Source organism: Pelmatolapia mariae, linkage group LG5, assembly GCF_036321145.2.
Source record: "Pelmatolapia mariae isolate MD_Pm_ZW linkage group LG5, Pm_UMD_F_2, whole genome shotgun sequence".
Classification (NCBI taxonomy): Eukaryota; Metazoa; Chordata; class Actinopteri; order Cichliformes; family Cichlidae; genus Pelmatolapia; species Pelmatolapia mariae.
In genome coordinates, this window is record NC_086231.1 from 20,804,805 (window position 1) to 20,820,564 (window position 15,760).

At 39.9% G+C, this 15,760-nt stretch overlaps 1 protein-coding gene across 3 annotated transcripts in view; it reads left to right on the plus strand.

Moving 5' to 3' along the window:
- srgap3 (SLIT-ROBO Rho GTPase activating protein 3) overlaps nucleotides 1-15,760 on the plus strand; it is a 58,983-nt gene that overhangs the window by 32,181 nt on the left and 11,042 nt on the right. For 2 of the 3 annotated variants that reach the window (XM_063474145.1, XM_063474147.1), the window contains exons 5-12: nucleotides 5,641-5,826; nucleotides 7,702-7,830; nucleotides 10,118-10,339; nucleotides 10,415-10,516; nucleotides 11,142-11,339; nucleotides 11,479-11,563; nucleotides 13,392-13,419; nucleotides 14,639-14,741. In XM_063474145.1, coding sequence (XP_063330215.1) covers nucleotides 5,641-5,826; nucleotides 7,702-7,830; nucleotides 10,118-10,339; nucleotides 10,415-10,516; nucleotides 11,142-11,339; nucleotides 11,479-11,563; nucleotides 13,392-13,419; nucleotides 14,639-14,741 — 1,053 coding nt within the window. Of the gene's footprint in view, nucleotides 1-5,640; nucleotides 5,827-7,701; nucleotides 7,831-10,117; nucleotides 10,340-10,414; nucleotides 10,517-11,141; nucleotides 11,340-11,478; nucleotides 11,564-13,391; nucleotides 13,420-14,638; nucleotides 14,742-15,218; nucleotides 15,250-15,760 lie in introns of all 3 variants that reach the window. The other variant, XM_063474146.1, reaches the window with a different exon arrangement.

Below are 15,760 nucleotides of genomic sequence, written 5' to 3' on the forward strand. Positions count from 1 at the left end.
CCGCAATATTTCTCCAACCATTTGCAGTTGTACTGTCTTCACTGTACAGTCATTAGCAATAGTTTACAAACTGCTTTGCTTATGGCGGAATTTTCTGCAAGAGACCGTGTTGATAGATTAACATATGTCTGGGATAGCAACAAATGGAACTGGTGCTGCGCTGTTAGTCTAATTTGAGCGCTTATTGAGGGATTCATAGTCCACCAAACTGGACAAGCGCCAAGCAACTTCAGCAGTCTTCTGCCCCCTGAGGTGAAACAGAAGAGATGGCAGAGCTGCCTTAAATGACTTATTCATATGTGCATTGTGATGAAAGTCAAAACCCCAAAGGCAGTGCTGGCGACCATCATTATTTAAGCCATCTGTAGATTTGGACACAGCACACAGTGTTCAGGTTCGCATGTGAGGTAATGACAAGTTCATATGTATAAATTACATGCATGCAAATTTCCGAAGGACCGTCTTGTTGGTAAAATGTTACCATGTTACTATTTTCTGCACAAGTGGTCATCTGTGTCTGAATAAATAAAATGATTCTGTTTTCAAAAGTAAATGCCTCCCAGACATTTACAGTTTGGTTTGAAGTGTCAGTGCACTTCAGGTTCACTGTAGCAGACGTTTTACTATGTATTTGTTTTACCCACTCACTCTTTCTGGCTGCATAATAAAACTCAGATGATCCGTCTTCTCATGCTGCACTTGGCCTCAGCTACAGTCTGGCTGAAAGCTAAGAACTCAGATGCTGACGTATAGCCTCATTCTTTCTACATACGAGAGAGAGGTTGTGGGAGTTGTGTGAAATTTCACAGCTTAGGTGGTAAATAAATGAAATGCTGGGGCAACACAAATATGTCTCAAAAGTCATACTTTGGCACATTTTTTTGAGCAAAATAATAATAATTTTCTCAAAGGCTGTTCTCTCTTTTCGCTATAGGTCAAGTTTTCTTTTAATTACATTGTTTTTTTTTTCTCATTCTCTGCTTAGTAAGCATTATCCTGTTATTATTGTTTGTAATAAGTCGAGCTATAAGCTCCCCATTTTAAAACCATCAACTTAAATATTTTACCTGTGTGAATCCCACTAAGAAGCCAAAAACACTGCTTTATCATTTAATTGACTCTAAATGGGACCATAGTTTTAAAATCGCTGAAATTAATTTTGAGGCTAGTGACTAAGTACAGAAACTCAACAGGAAAATGTTTACTGGCGGTATAAATCTTTTTTTATTTTGGTATTACCTTTGTTAGGTACATCTGTTCAACTCAACTACTCATTAAAGCAATTATCTAATCAGCCAATCGCATGGCAGCAGCTCCGCACATTTAGACATGTAGACATGTAGACGTGGTCGAGACGACCTGCTGAAGTTCAAACTGAGCATCAGAATGGGGAAGAAAGGTGATTTAAATTCTTTTGAACGTGTCATGGTTGTTGGTGCCAGATGGTTTTTCCCATGCAGCCAACTCTAAGGTTTACAAGTTTTAAAGAGAATTTGTTGATGCCAGAGGCCAGAGGAGAATGGCTAGAGTGCTTTGAGATAAAAGGAAGACAACAGTAACAGTTTACACACTTTGAGCCCAATTGAGCATCGTTTAAATGCCACAGCTAACTGAGTATTAATACAGTGTCCATCCCTTTATGGCTACAGTGTGCTGATCTTCTGATAAATGTTTCCATGTCACAAAGCTCAAATCATCTCAAACTAGTTTCTTGAACATGGCAAAGAGTTCACTGTACTCAAAAGGCTTCAACGGTCACATGATTTCAATCAACAGAGCACTCTTGAGAGGTGGTGGAACAGGAGATTCTCATCATGGACGTGCTAGCCATTAAAAAAAGATTCCGATTAAAGTCATTTTCTCATTGGCTTCACTTTTTCGACTTGAAGCCCATGACCATCATTGTATACAGTCTGTGTTTTCATCCAACATTGCCACCATTTATTTACAAGAACAATTTTATTTTCAGAGCTGAAAAGTGGTGTGTTAGAAATGGTTTCTCCTTATCACCACAAACTGTAGCAAACACTTTCAAGGCAGTTTAAAGGTTACAAAACATGACAGACCAGTCTCTTTCCCATCTTGATGATCCACAGGCAGCAGTATTTTGTTCTATTTTATGACTAGACCTTTGTTACTTCATTGTTCAAAAATAGCTAAATCAATAGCGTTGCCACATGGTGGTTACCTCGTGGTATTTTCCAACACTTTTGCTGGTTGCCAACAAAACAAATTTTGCTAAAACAAAACTGTGAAATCCCATTTGGATCTCTGGCAGCTTGGTGAGAGGTAAGGGGAGGAGAGGTATGACTGTGGGCTGAAGCTGTTGTTCAAAATATTGTTTTTCAAATATAGTGCGATGCTGAAATGGGAGTAAAAAAAACCGCTCGAAGATCCTGTTGTCTGCAATTTGTCATTAAAACAAACCCTAAAATAAAAAATGTTGAAAAGGGCCTGATTGTCCTGAAGAGTCGTGCATTTCCTGATATTGCTTTCAGCAGCTAGGCCCTGCGAAATTTACTTTTGTTTGCTTGTACCTGTGTTAATTTCCTGGTACACGAGCTTAATATCCCCAAGGGGATAAATAGAGCTATAGTGTATCTTATCTTTCTGATCCTTGTGCCTGATGTCTGCTCCTTAGTTTCACACAGTTATTCTGTTGCTGACAATATAACAACAGTGGTTCTGAGGTTCTGTCACAGGTGATGGTTTGGATCTAGTTTTCATTCCTCTATTTATAAGAAAGTATGCTTGCCCATTCTATGTTTTAACATATAGACATAGGGGGAAAAAAAGGTCTTTAAATTAGATAACTACAACTACAGATGAATAACAGCAGAAGACATATTGCACTGTGCTATTATGTATTTGACAAAACCTGTGTTAAAATGCAGGTGAAACAGTGTCTTCAAAGACACACTGCACATCCCATAATGAACCACCTCATTTTCTCAGTCTTTCACATCATTGTGGATGTTAATATTTGGACATTACAGAGGTTTGCCTTGCATTCATTATGAAAAACTCCAGTCATCCTCTGACTGTGTCTTTCACCGGCTCAGAGACTCTGAGGTTCTGAAGTTAAGTAGCCCTAGGTTGTTGTCAGACGACTCAACAATGCACACACCTCCTGTAGACACAGCTGAAGCTTGGTCTTCCTGCAAATGACTCTGCGTTTTTGGCTGCGGGTCTTGTAGTCAGATGCTTCAAAGTAAATTTGAAATGCAGCACATATTCAGAAAATAGTTTTGACAGCATGTGAAAGAACGGAGTGTTAGCCTAATTTCTGTTGTCTGTGAGTAGCTAAATTAATACCTAGCTGTGACACTCCAAAAATAGTGTAGGATTTTTTTTTTCTTAGGTGTTTGCCTTACAGCTCTTCACCACTCTGTGCTATTTAAATAAATTATTAAATAATAATATTACCTCAAGGAACTTCTGTGGTAAAATGGTGCCTACACATTAATGCATTAATATAAGCAATATGATGGTGGTGGTGGTGGTGGTGGTGGAGCAGTGCTTAGTAATGCCACCGCAGAGCAGGAAGTTGACAGAACAAAGTGGAGTTTGTGTCTTCTTCCTGTGCCTTTGTGGGTCTCTCTTTGTGCTAGGGATGTTGCAGATCTCTGCAAAATGACTTACTTTTTCATGCTTGAGCTCATAATATTTAATAATTATTAATAATAATCTTACTTAAAAGACAAAATAAATGTTGAAACACACCTATAGCAAACACAATACTCAAAAACCAGTCTTCTCAATACATCCGTCAACGTGTGAGTGTGTCAGTGCTAGACTCAGGCATAGAAAAAACAGCAATTGTGTTTGTTAAGACTTGTAGTAAGAAAGTGCTTTGCTCAAATAGCATAGAAATGCACTATACAAGTTTACAAGTTTACATTTTCAAATTTCCCAATGGACAGACTGCTCTCCAGTCACATTAGTATCATTTGAGGTCAGTGAAAGATTATAGTTGTAAGTGACCCAACAGCAAACATGTGCTTTTGATGAGCAGTTCTCACGCAGATAAGAAGAGCCCCACTGTTTAAGCACAGCATCAAGCTGCTTGATTGCAGGAAACAAATAAATAACTGTTTATGCTGACTGTTTCACTTCCTGTGGTGTTCATAGGAAATCATGAATGGGTGAAATGTTTGAAGTTGCAATTGGCATATGGATGTTTCATTAAGAGAATTAGGAATGGGCCTCCGAGAGACTCTCAGCAAGCATCTGTGATGAGTTAAGAGGGACAAGCGGTGCTCCTGCGTTGTCTAATGAGGGTTTTCTGCCACTGCAGTCGTATCCCCATCGTGCTGAACAAGGGGAAAGGGGTGTAAAAGTTTAAGTGTCTAAGTAGAGATCAAAGTGAAGAGGTACACTAATTCCAGGGAAGACGGAATAAAATGTCATTCTGCTTCTCCAAAGAGCTGAAAATGTAGAAGGATGAGGTAATGAGGAATTACTGTAGGAAACAGGCCAGGAAAGCTACAGCGAGGAGGGGAAGAGGGGGCAAGTTGGAGATTTGACAGCCAAGTCAAAACCACAGACAACTTTGGGGCTCTGGATCCACTTAAAATATTCCACATGTAGTAACATCTGTGTTACTTCTGTACCGATGACCCAAACTGATCCTCCTGGCCACCACGAAAAGGCTCAAATCAGACCAGATTTTGTAAAGAGACAGTGAAGATTTTCTTTACTGACTCCCCCAAACTGTACGTTGAAGTAAGGTGCTGAACCCCAAGTTTGCCCTGATTCATCCATGTGAGTGTGAACATTCGGTAAAAGTACTTAGGCACCAGTCCATTTACCATGTGATTAAAAATACAGTTGAATACATTCTATTACTACTCATGCTGTATTATTTTATCTAGGGTGTTAATTAACATTTTAATACTATATCATTAATTAATGTTAAATGGTAAATAGCTCATACTGAGAGCTATTTGCTCTGTTTAATTACATGGCACCAGTAGCCAGCACTCAACAACAAGGTCCAGAGTTTGAATCCACTGGACAGCTCAGCATGTTCTCCCTGTGCTTCTGTCTGAGTACCCCAGCACCCTCCCACAGTCCAGAGACAGGCTAGGTTTAATTAGCAACTTGAAATTGGCCATAAGTGTAAATGTGCGTGTGGATGTTTGTCATTCTCTTTCTGTTAACCCTGCGATAGATCAGTTAGCTGTCCACGGTGTACCCGCCCTTCACTGATAAGATTTATTGATCTCACAAGGGAAATTACTGTGTTATAGGAACATGATAAAGAATAAAAATAGTACAGAATATAATTTTAAAAAAAAGCATTGTTAATGTAAAAGTGCCACAAGCACATGGTGAAGGTCTTATACTGTGAATGCAAAAAACAACGAAAATAAACAGCAAAAATGAGGTTCAAGAAGAGTAAAAAGTAATATTGAGATTGTGCAAGAGAGTAATGCAGATCTTAGTAATAAATAATGTTTACACTGTGAATTTAAAAAACAGATGCAAGAGGAAAATACAGGGTACTCTGGAACATAAAACCAAAGTATCGTCTGGTATTTGTTACCCACAAACCTCTGTAAGTTTAGCTCATAACTAATACTGTAAAAGGCTGTGATGTTCAGCTACATAAAATCATCTGTTATACTCTTCTTGCAGGTGATGAAAACATATCACATGTACCACACTGAGAGCATCAGTGCAGAGAGCAAGCTGAAAGACGCTGAGAAGCAGGAAGAGAAGCAGTTCAGCAAGTCGGGAGATCTCAACGTCAACCTCCTCCGGCATGAGGACCGCCAGCCGAGACGCAGCTCCGTCAGGAAAATTGAGAAGATGAAGGAGAAGGTATATATATGTATATGAAGAGCACCGTTTGTTTACATAAACGCAGTTCTGTTTGTGCTGTTAAATCCTGAATCATCAGTTTTACATTTAGGTTAGGAAAAACCTTTAAGCAGTTTCTCATCAAGATCAGTGTTGGTGTTTTGTTAATGGTAAGCCAGCTTTTTTTGCCAGGTGTACTTGGAAATATCGAGAGATGAGTAGACCAGCAGCTAGACAGAAAGTCTCAGGAGCATACTGTAGGTCTGCAGCCAGATGAGTACTGAGAAGTTCTTTCGGCCAATAACCTCACTCCCTTTCCATCTTATTCAGATTTCTAGCTTGTGAAAAGTCTTCTCCTGCCAGCGGTGTTGGGCTCTCCGGAGCATGCTGAACTTTAGATACCCCTATGCATTTTTTTATTCTGCATCTTCGTCTTAGATTTCTTCATGCAAATGAAATTTCCATCATCTCTCAGGTGCAGAAAATCAAAAGGCTGTCAGTACGGCAGTGTTTCTCCATCCTCAGGCTGGTATCCTCAGAGATGCTGCTTAGCTTGGAAGCCACAGACTATTTATAACACAATGTGGTGGTGAATTTATTTTTTTTCCTGTGAATGGTTTCCACACTTTTGTCTCATTGTTCTACCGGCAAACACTTGGAAGAGGAAGACGAAGGAATGCAAAGTTAAAGTCTTTTCCTGCTAAAATTTGCATCACAGTGGCTTAGTGAAATCAGAACTAAAATGCCCCTGCAAAGTACAAAAAAAGAATATAATTGTGAATCTTTTGTTGCATTTCAAACAGCAGCAGTGGTTTTCTGGGTTGAGCCTGAATCACTGCTTTACTGGTGTGAGACAAGTTTTTGCAGCATTTTCGGCATAATGTAACAGAAAAAACACTGTTTTCAGAACATTATGTCACTGTGTCATTTCTTTTCCTCCTACTTAAGTGCTGAGTGCAACTGCAGGTATTTATTTAAATTTTCACTGGAATACAGGCCGACAGAAAGGCAACCATGTTGGCTAAATTTGAAAATACCTGTTTGGTTTGTTTGATGTCTACATGGTAAACAGGTAGAAGCAACACATGTATTTATGGCTATCAATTATATAAACGAATATTAATACCTAACATCTTAAAACTTCTGTTTTTATAGAGAAATGGTTTAATAATATCATAACTGGTGCTTTTTTGAGGTAGAAATTAGTAGTTTTGTTCCCTTTAGATAGACAAGCTAGCAGTTTTCGCAATAATATCAATAGCAATAAACTGTATATTAGAGCTTCTATAAGATTTATAAAATTTATGCAATCATTGTAGCATCACCCTTTAGTTTTTTGTTTAGTTTTTTGTGAAGCCTTTGCCTTAGTCTTATATAGCCATACCTTTTTTTTTGTGGTGGCCAGAAAATGTTTGGAGTGTAAAGCTATTAGTTATTGCTAACATGCTTGGTTAGCAATATGTATCCATAGACTTAAAACCATTACAAAAGGTGAATTTCAAAAAAATAAATCTATAATTTTGTATCAGGATGTAAATATGATTGTTTGTATCGTAAATGTTGTTATTTTAACATTAGTCTGTGCAGAGGGACTCACTTTTGCAACAACCCCTAAAGGTCCATTTAAGCTACTTTCACATTGGCCTAAATTTCCAGCCCCGGGTTTTGCTGTTTTTTGGTCTTGATGCAGAGCTAAGCAAACTGGCTGCAGCACACAGCCATAATAACTAGGTATGAGCCTGGCTGTGCCACTTAATACATATTATATTATTTAGGGGCAGCTTCTCTAGAGCCTGTTTCTCCAAACTTTCTCTTCCATCTCTACCTGTCTCATGATCCTCCCTACAGCACTGATGTTTTTTCCCCTTTGTCTGCTCTCTCCTCTTATCTCCCCAGAGGCAGGCCAAGTATTCAGAGAATAAGCTGAAATGCACAAAAGCTCGGAATGACTATTTGTTGAACCTGGCAGCAACAAATGCTGTGGTTGCAAAATATTACATCCATGACGTCTCTGATATGATTGATGTAAGTATGCATTAAGCACATGTGTTTGTTTACCTCTGTCAGCTGGGATTTCTGATGTCGATTTAACACTGTAGCACTGTCACTTTTCTCTCCATCTGTTCGCGTGTCTCATTTGCTTTTAGCTTGTAAGCTGCTTGTTTTAAAGCTGCTCTGTTGGCCTGAGTAAAGTCTATTTAGCACCTTTTTTTGGGTGGGGGGGATTATTAATAACAAACCTAACACTGATATGCTACTGACTAACTGCTGTTGACATTAAATCTCGTTTAGCGATGTTCTGTACTTCAGCACAGAAGGACATTTTTGACTGATGATTTCAATGGGCTCCATCAGTGTTGACAGAATGATTTCTGCTCAGTCTGCTTGCTCTCCTCTTCCTCAGTCTTTTTGTGGTTCATTTGTTTTTGTTGATGCTGCTTTTGGGAGCTTTGCTGGGACAAGCACAGCATGTCCTTGTAACTGTCTGCCTCTAACTGTCACCCAGGAAAAAAAAAATGGCCCAGGACAAAAACACATACACACAGAGGCACATTTTCTTCTGGTATCTATGGGCTTTTCTTTCATGAATCATAATGTAGAACACAGGCTTTCTGAAGCTTAAGCAGCTGCACTTTACTTATTACAAATGAAAACTTAATTTTCACTGATAAAAAACACGTCTCTCCTCATTTGCAGTATGCGAAATGTGATTTCTGTGGTTGTTTTTGACAGTTCAAGCTAAAATTTATTCACATTGTTAATCAAAAGCCTTGCTGGACAGTCTCACTATCTTTATTTAAAAGGATGACTTTGTTTAACAAACCACTGTTGGTTGGAAGTCAGTGAAAGTCAGCTGGTGAAAGCAGAGGCTCTGTTTATGCAGGCATGAATACAATTAATGTGGCTGGCACAAGCCTCTCAACCTCGGGTGACCTGCTACCCATTATGGCTCAGAAAGCAGATGAAGAAGCTTTTAATCACCATTTTTGACCAACAACATTTGAAACATATGAAAAATATATATATAATATATAAATCCTAAATCTGAAGGTCACATTGTGCTTTCCTCATCTCTCTGAGCTCCTGGCCTGTTTGTTACATTTTTGCCCGAGGCCAGCTCACCATACGGAGCTACATTACCCACGGTGATGGTTGCACATTTTCCTGGACGGTCGTGATAAGACATGATTTCAGTGGCATTTCTGTAATATTACACACATGACTTGTGGCTTAACCTTTGTTGGGCTATATGCAGTTCAATGGTGGTACTTTGGCATGCTGGGAACCCGATTTGTGGCTGTGGCTGCCTTTTTGCTGGGCAGCTCTTGCGTACTCAGTGTCTAGAAAATGAAAAGTCCATGTCATCCTGAATCCTGCTGGGCTAAAAGGAGTGGGATCATGAGCTCCACTGGTTTGTCTGCTGCAATCAGGCGAGAGGAAAAAAGGCTTAGTTTGTCATAAGAGAGTCACAGCCCACCACATAAGAAACTTTGTACTCTTCCTATGATTATAGTGCGGTGCAACTGGGAGTTAATAGTACTTGTAGCATTTTATTTAGATTTTATATGAATGTAAGGATATGAGTGAATGCGTTCTCACTCTGTTTGCTTAGTTAAAAAGAAGCTAATTCACTCTCTGGAGCGTTTGGTCTACTGAGCCAGTTTGACTGAGTGGTGCAATGAGGCGCACAAACTGAAGAGACTACTTCCTCAGTACTAAAGAGTGCTCAAGAGCGTCTACTTAGTGATTTACAGAGCTGTCAGTTGCCTCAAGCTCCCTCTAAACCTCTGCTCTACTATTCTCTTCTTAATTAGGTTACTTCATACAGCTCTGTGTGATAAGGCTCTTTAATTATCCCTGATGTCCTACTGTGCTAGCTGCTGTAATTCTATGAACTGTACTTCTTTTTTTTTATTGTATCAGGTTATAATTTGGAATTTAGTCCATTAAATAAATAACTGTGAAAATACTGAATATAATTAGACTTGAATGTTTCACTTTTACATTCTTATTCTTTCACATATATTGGTGTATTAATTTATAGCACAATTAAATACCAGTTGCACTCTGCAGTCCAGGGCATGGTCAGTATATCATGGCATTGCTGTTGCCTTTGATTGTTAGCAGACTTTTGACTATATCCAAGTTCAGATGGGAACTTTTCACTTAGCATTACTGTGAAAACTCAGTTATAGTTACAGACCACATGCAGTGGTTCCTTTTTTCCACTAATTTTATTTTATTTTTTTACCATTTCGCTAACAACTACAGTTTATTTTTAAGTTGTTAATCTAGTATTGCGTCTCTGCAGTGCTGTGACTTGGGCTACCATGCTAGCTTGGCACGCACCCTAAGGACCTATTTGTCTGCGGAGTACAACTTGGAGACATCACGCCACGAGGGACTGGATATCCTGGAGAATGCAGTGGACAACTTGGACTCCCGCAGTGACAAGCACAAGATCATGGATATGCATAACCAGGTGTTCTGTCCTCCAATGCGCTTTGAATACCTGCCACACATGGGAGATGAGGTGAGATGCTAGAAAATATTGCAGTTTAATTTTTTTTTTTTATTCCTTTCTAACCTGTTTTTTCTCCACCCTCAGGTGTGCCAAGTGAGCGCCCAGCAGCCGGTTCAGACCGAACTTCTGATGCGCTACCATCAACTGCAGTCTCGCTTAGCAACACTAAAAATTGAAAATGAGGAGGTGAGGGCGTATGAGCTGTGTCTGTCCAGCACCAGTAGCCCTCTCCTCCCCCTCTTAAACAGAAAGCCCTCTCCCATTTTCCCCAAGGCCATCATACCATCGGAGCAGGATGGCCACATCACCATCTGTTCTCATTGCAATTACTCTCCGATGACCCCTCTCTCTGCAGGGGCTGGGAATATATTTAGATTGTCACACTGCCAATGTTGTGTTTTCTATGAAGTTATATATGAAATTGTCTCTTTTCTTGATGAAAAGAGACCTTTCTCATTAAGAAACGCCGACAGAAAGGTGGAAATGGAAGCGATAATAACCAGGGACTGTTTAAATTGCAAGCGCCAACAGCTCTGTTTCTTTCCTGTCTCCCAGTGAATTGTGTTCTGGAAGATAATGAATGCCATTAGGGGAAATGGGCTTTATCAATCTCAATCCTAAACAAAAAGCCTCTCTCAATAATTTCATGAACAGTTTGTATCTGTGCCAGAAACTCCTCATTTTCCTGACTAGGCCTGATGTATGCTTGACCTGTAGCCTGCTCTAAACTCATATTCTGATGCAAAACAAAATACATGGTCAACACAGGTTACGATGTAATGCTTTATGGGTGACCCTGCTATCTCTCCAGGTGAGGAAGACTTTGGATGCCACCATGCAAACACTGCAGGACATGCTGACAGTGGAGGACTTTGACGTGTCAGATGCCTTTCAACACAGCCGTTCCACTGAATCCATCAAATCTGTGGCCTCTGAGACGTACATGAGCAAGCTCAATATAGCCAAGAGGAGAGCGAATCAGCAGGAGACAGAAATGTTCTACTTTTCAGTGAGTTCATCTCTCGGTCCAAAGTCATGGCCTCTGAGCACCTTTTCATTATAAAGCCATCAGTTATCAGCTGAGCAGAGGAAAAAGCATATAAGCTGATTTCAATGGCACTGAAATGTTTCTTCACATCTCCATCTAGAAATTCAAAGAGTACCTGAATGGTAGTAACCTCATCATTAAGCTGCAGGCCAAGCATGACTTGCTGAAGCAGACGCTGGGGGAAGGTGAGAATCCCTTTCTCTTGATTTCTCTTTGGTGTCTGGTAATGGCATGTGCATTAACTAGTGTTTTGCTGAGTAATGACCCACAGAAAACTGAGAAAACTGTTGACTTCGGGGTTATAGTGGTGCAGCTATCAGGAAGCAAGGTATCAGAGTCCACAAAGACACCAGACACTTTTTTTAAAGATAGCAGAGGGAGTAAGAGCTGATATTCAGATAGAAAAGTACCACCTGAAAGAACAGACCGTATCCACTTTGAGGTATTCATTCCACTTTCTATTTATCTCCAGTGGTTAAAATATTATCCGGTTAGTCTCTGTATGGTGTAGCCGCAGGGGGGGTTTCTATTTCCAGGCTGCAAGAGAGAGGTTTTCTTGGCTCCCCCTCTTCCCCAAGGGTCCCCTTGTCACCTCGGCTGTGAACAGTTTATGCCCAATCAATCAGCAGGACCAAAGTGAGGCCCATATCTGCAGCTGCTCCTGCACCAGGGGTTCAACTAATAGGAAAGGACACAAGGTGCAGCCAGCTGAGGCCTTAAGTCGTCCATGCATAGATTTTCACACTTATATTCAGGTTATATTCATTATTTAAGCATTTATTATATTTTCAGGACCTGAGATTGTTCCTGTGATTGCATTCAAGTCATGTGGCAATCATCTGCACACTCTTATACCCATAAACAATCACATTATCATTCAACGTCCGTGGTGTCACAGCTGAGAGAATGTATGAGCAGAGCATATGGCGCCTCCAGGTACCACCCATGTTTAATTATTCAGGTGATCAATCAGGGCCGAGTCGTGCTCATTAGCTCGTTGCTTCACACCCAAGACTTGCACATTTGTGTATGTTTGTGTATGCGCACTTGCGTGGGAGCATGACAGAGGGGAACGAGATGAGACTGGTGAGTGCCACATGGCGTTTACATCTTGCTGCATGTATTAATAAAAACATAATGTCAAGTGTTGGCACTAGACAAGATTGTGCTGGGACATCTGCCAGCCCTTCTTTTCCAGATAAAGACTCACCAATTTCCTTGTTCTGTAAAATATGATTTGTTCTTGTCACTTTTTTTTTATTTTTTTAGAATAGATATGTCACAGAGGAATCAAAAATCAATTTAGAGTTTCTCGCTCATGCTTGAGTGAGGAATGCTTGCTCTGTAATTCCAAGGTTGCTCAAAGGTAGCGAGGTCTATCACTCAGTGGAATGATTTCATACCAGACTAACTGTTGGTTCCTCACTTTAATGCTCCAAAGACCTGCTAGCAATGAGTTAGCCTTCACTCTTTCTTCCTTTGTTAGTCAGAGTAAATATAGAATAAATAAATAATGCCTCCATTGATGCCATTGTTATCCTTCTCTTTTTAAATAATTCTTTACATGATATCTCCTGTTCTTAGGTTTATCAGAATGCAAGGATAAGCATACGCATGTGTGGTTAAAAACCTATAACAAAAGGCTCAGTGAGCCAGCAAAGACATTGTTCAGTCTCAATACTGAAGGACCCCTCCCTACCCACCATACAAACACTGCAGCTGCCACCCTCATTTCTCTGCTCTGTAACCCTTTAGGGCCCTCTGGCTCCCCTGAGGCTTTAGCTACGACTGCTCAGGAGCTTTTTCAGTGAATGGTGTTAGCACCATTTTATTCACCCAGCCCTCAATGGCGATGTTGTTTGTCATGAATCCCTTTATGAGGCTGGACACTGACTGGAGTCTGTATAATGTGTACCAGAAAGAAACCAGTATATAACATCTCCCTCGTGTGTGTGTGTGTGTGTGTGTGTGTGTGTGTGTGTGTGTGTGTGTGTGTGTGTGTTTCCTTCGCAGGGGAAAGAGCTGAGTGCGGAACAACAAGGTAAGCTTGCACTTGAAGTGGGCTGCTTCTAATCCCTGACTCTCTGCCACAAAACACCTGCTTATTCCACTCATTTCAGAATTCAAGATATTTAATTCATCTTTAGAAAAGAAAGGAAAAGAAAAAAAAAGGTTAATGGAACTATAAAAACATGTTTTTAAAGAATTCCTAGAAAAATAAATGACATGTTTGCGTGTACTATGTAGTCATGAAAGTATTTAACATATGCAAAAAAGGTACAAGTTGCTTTTTTTAAACATATTGTTTATTGTTATAAATATTAAAATGATATTTCTTTGCATCTTGCTGAACTTACCCAAAAGGTTGTTTCCATCTTTCTGTGGGTATATTGTGGCCATATATGATTTTGTAATTTATGTGAATGGATATAACAGATTTTGCATTTTGATGATTTTTTTAATGACAGATGACAAATTTAAGGAAAATCCAATATCTAAACAGCTACTCAGTAACTCCAACAGAGAGAATACCACTCTGCTAAAACATATTCCCTCATTTTGTGCTTTGAAGATGATGCATTGGTGTTAAGGTTTTGCATACTGTGAAGCTCGCTTTTGTACTTTTACACTCATCACACTTCTGTGACCCCTCATGCCCCATGAATGGGGCACTTTCATATCGGAAGAGACCAGTCGCATCAGGACAAAAACAACTTTGTGCTGATTTGCAGTGATCCTTCCCTATAAGAGGAAAAGATCCCTCACCACTACGGGGAATTGAGGCCTCAGGATTTTCCTTTAGTTTAGTTTGTCCTTTAGTATGTTCTTAAACAAAATGACATCAAAAACAATTTGTGTCATTTTCATTAGTGTTCACATAATATTAAAGATGATGCAAAAGGCATTCAGTTGGTTGCATAATCACATGTCACATTTGGTTTTCTAGGTCTGTATTTCTATTAACTATAAACTGTGGAAATTTAATTACTTCTCTCTTACTTGCACTTAAGCATTTTTTTTAAAAATTATTCTCCAGTCTTGGTCTTCCAAATCCATTGTTAGCAATTAAATGGAAATTGCATTCAAGCCCTTTTTTTTACTCTACCGCTTGGTTTGTATTACCACAATCAAACAGATGATAAAGCTCTGTTTTAGAGCCAGATTTTTAATACCTGCTTTTGAACCACATTTTTTCTGTAGTTTCACACAATGTGGTCTTTTGTTTTGTTTGTTTTTCTCCTTTTGTCCGTCATTTCCAGGCCCCCCACCCTTCCCCCTAAACCACAGAAAATGCGGAAGCCTAGGCCACGCTCCGTCTATAACCATAAGCTGTTTAACGGCAATATGGAGGCATTCATCAAGGTACCCTCTGGTGGTGGTGTATGACCGAGCGGTCCCTGTGGAGCAGGAGGGGAAGGCAGCTAGAGCCTTCGCTCTCATTCTCTTCCTCTTTAGCCTTCTGTTCCTCCCTCTTCCAGCTGCCCTTGATCATGATATAACGCCTCTGTTTAACCTCTAATCTGTTTCCTTCCTTCCATGGTTCTGCCGGTGCAGACAGACAGAGCGGCAGTCAGCTGTCTCTTTATTTCCTTCCAGAGCAATTTACCATCTCTGGCTTTTTTTCTTTCTTTTTTTTTTTTGGACTGAGGCAGGAGTCAGCAGTATGTCTGCTTTATCCCTCACTGCACCCAATCCTTACTGCATTTCTAAGGCTGTGCTATGACCAGTCCCTGTAATTTGCTTTTAACTTTCAAAGGACCCAGTTGAGCTTTTCTAACCTTTCTTTTTGTTGACCCTTCTTCCTCTTCTTCTTCTGTGCTTTGCTGCTTTCTGTCCCAGAGGAAGAAGGAATGCCCGCGCCCGCATTCAGGTACTGCTATAGTTAGGGAACATGACAAACTAAAACTTCCGAACTAATAGTAGCCATTTATTTGCTGCTGCTTCTGCTCTACCCGCATGCTATAAATCTTGTGCAGTTTTTGGTATTAGACTGCTTCTGTCTTGTCATTTTTTGCTTTTTGTTATTATACTATGTTACATACCTGTATATTGCAAGGTTAATATTGTATGTTTAATTCTTATGTATATCTATCTATCTAGATATAGATATATCTAGATAGATAGATAGTAGGGGTGCAACAATACTCGTATCGGTATTGAACCGTTTGATACAGTGCTTTCGGTTTGGTACGCATATGTATCGAACAATACAAAACTGTAATTTATTTTATCAACTTTTCTTCTGACGGTGCTGTCTGTGTTGAGAGCTCAGTGGATCTGCGTTCGACTACTCCTCCTAGGCTGCACTGTCGAGCGCAGATCCACTGAGCAAGCTAGCGAGACAGAAGCTAAGCTCGTTGCAACATGGCAACTGCCTCAAC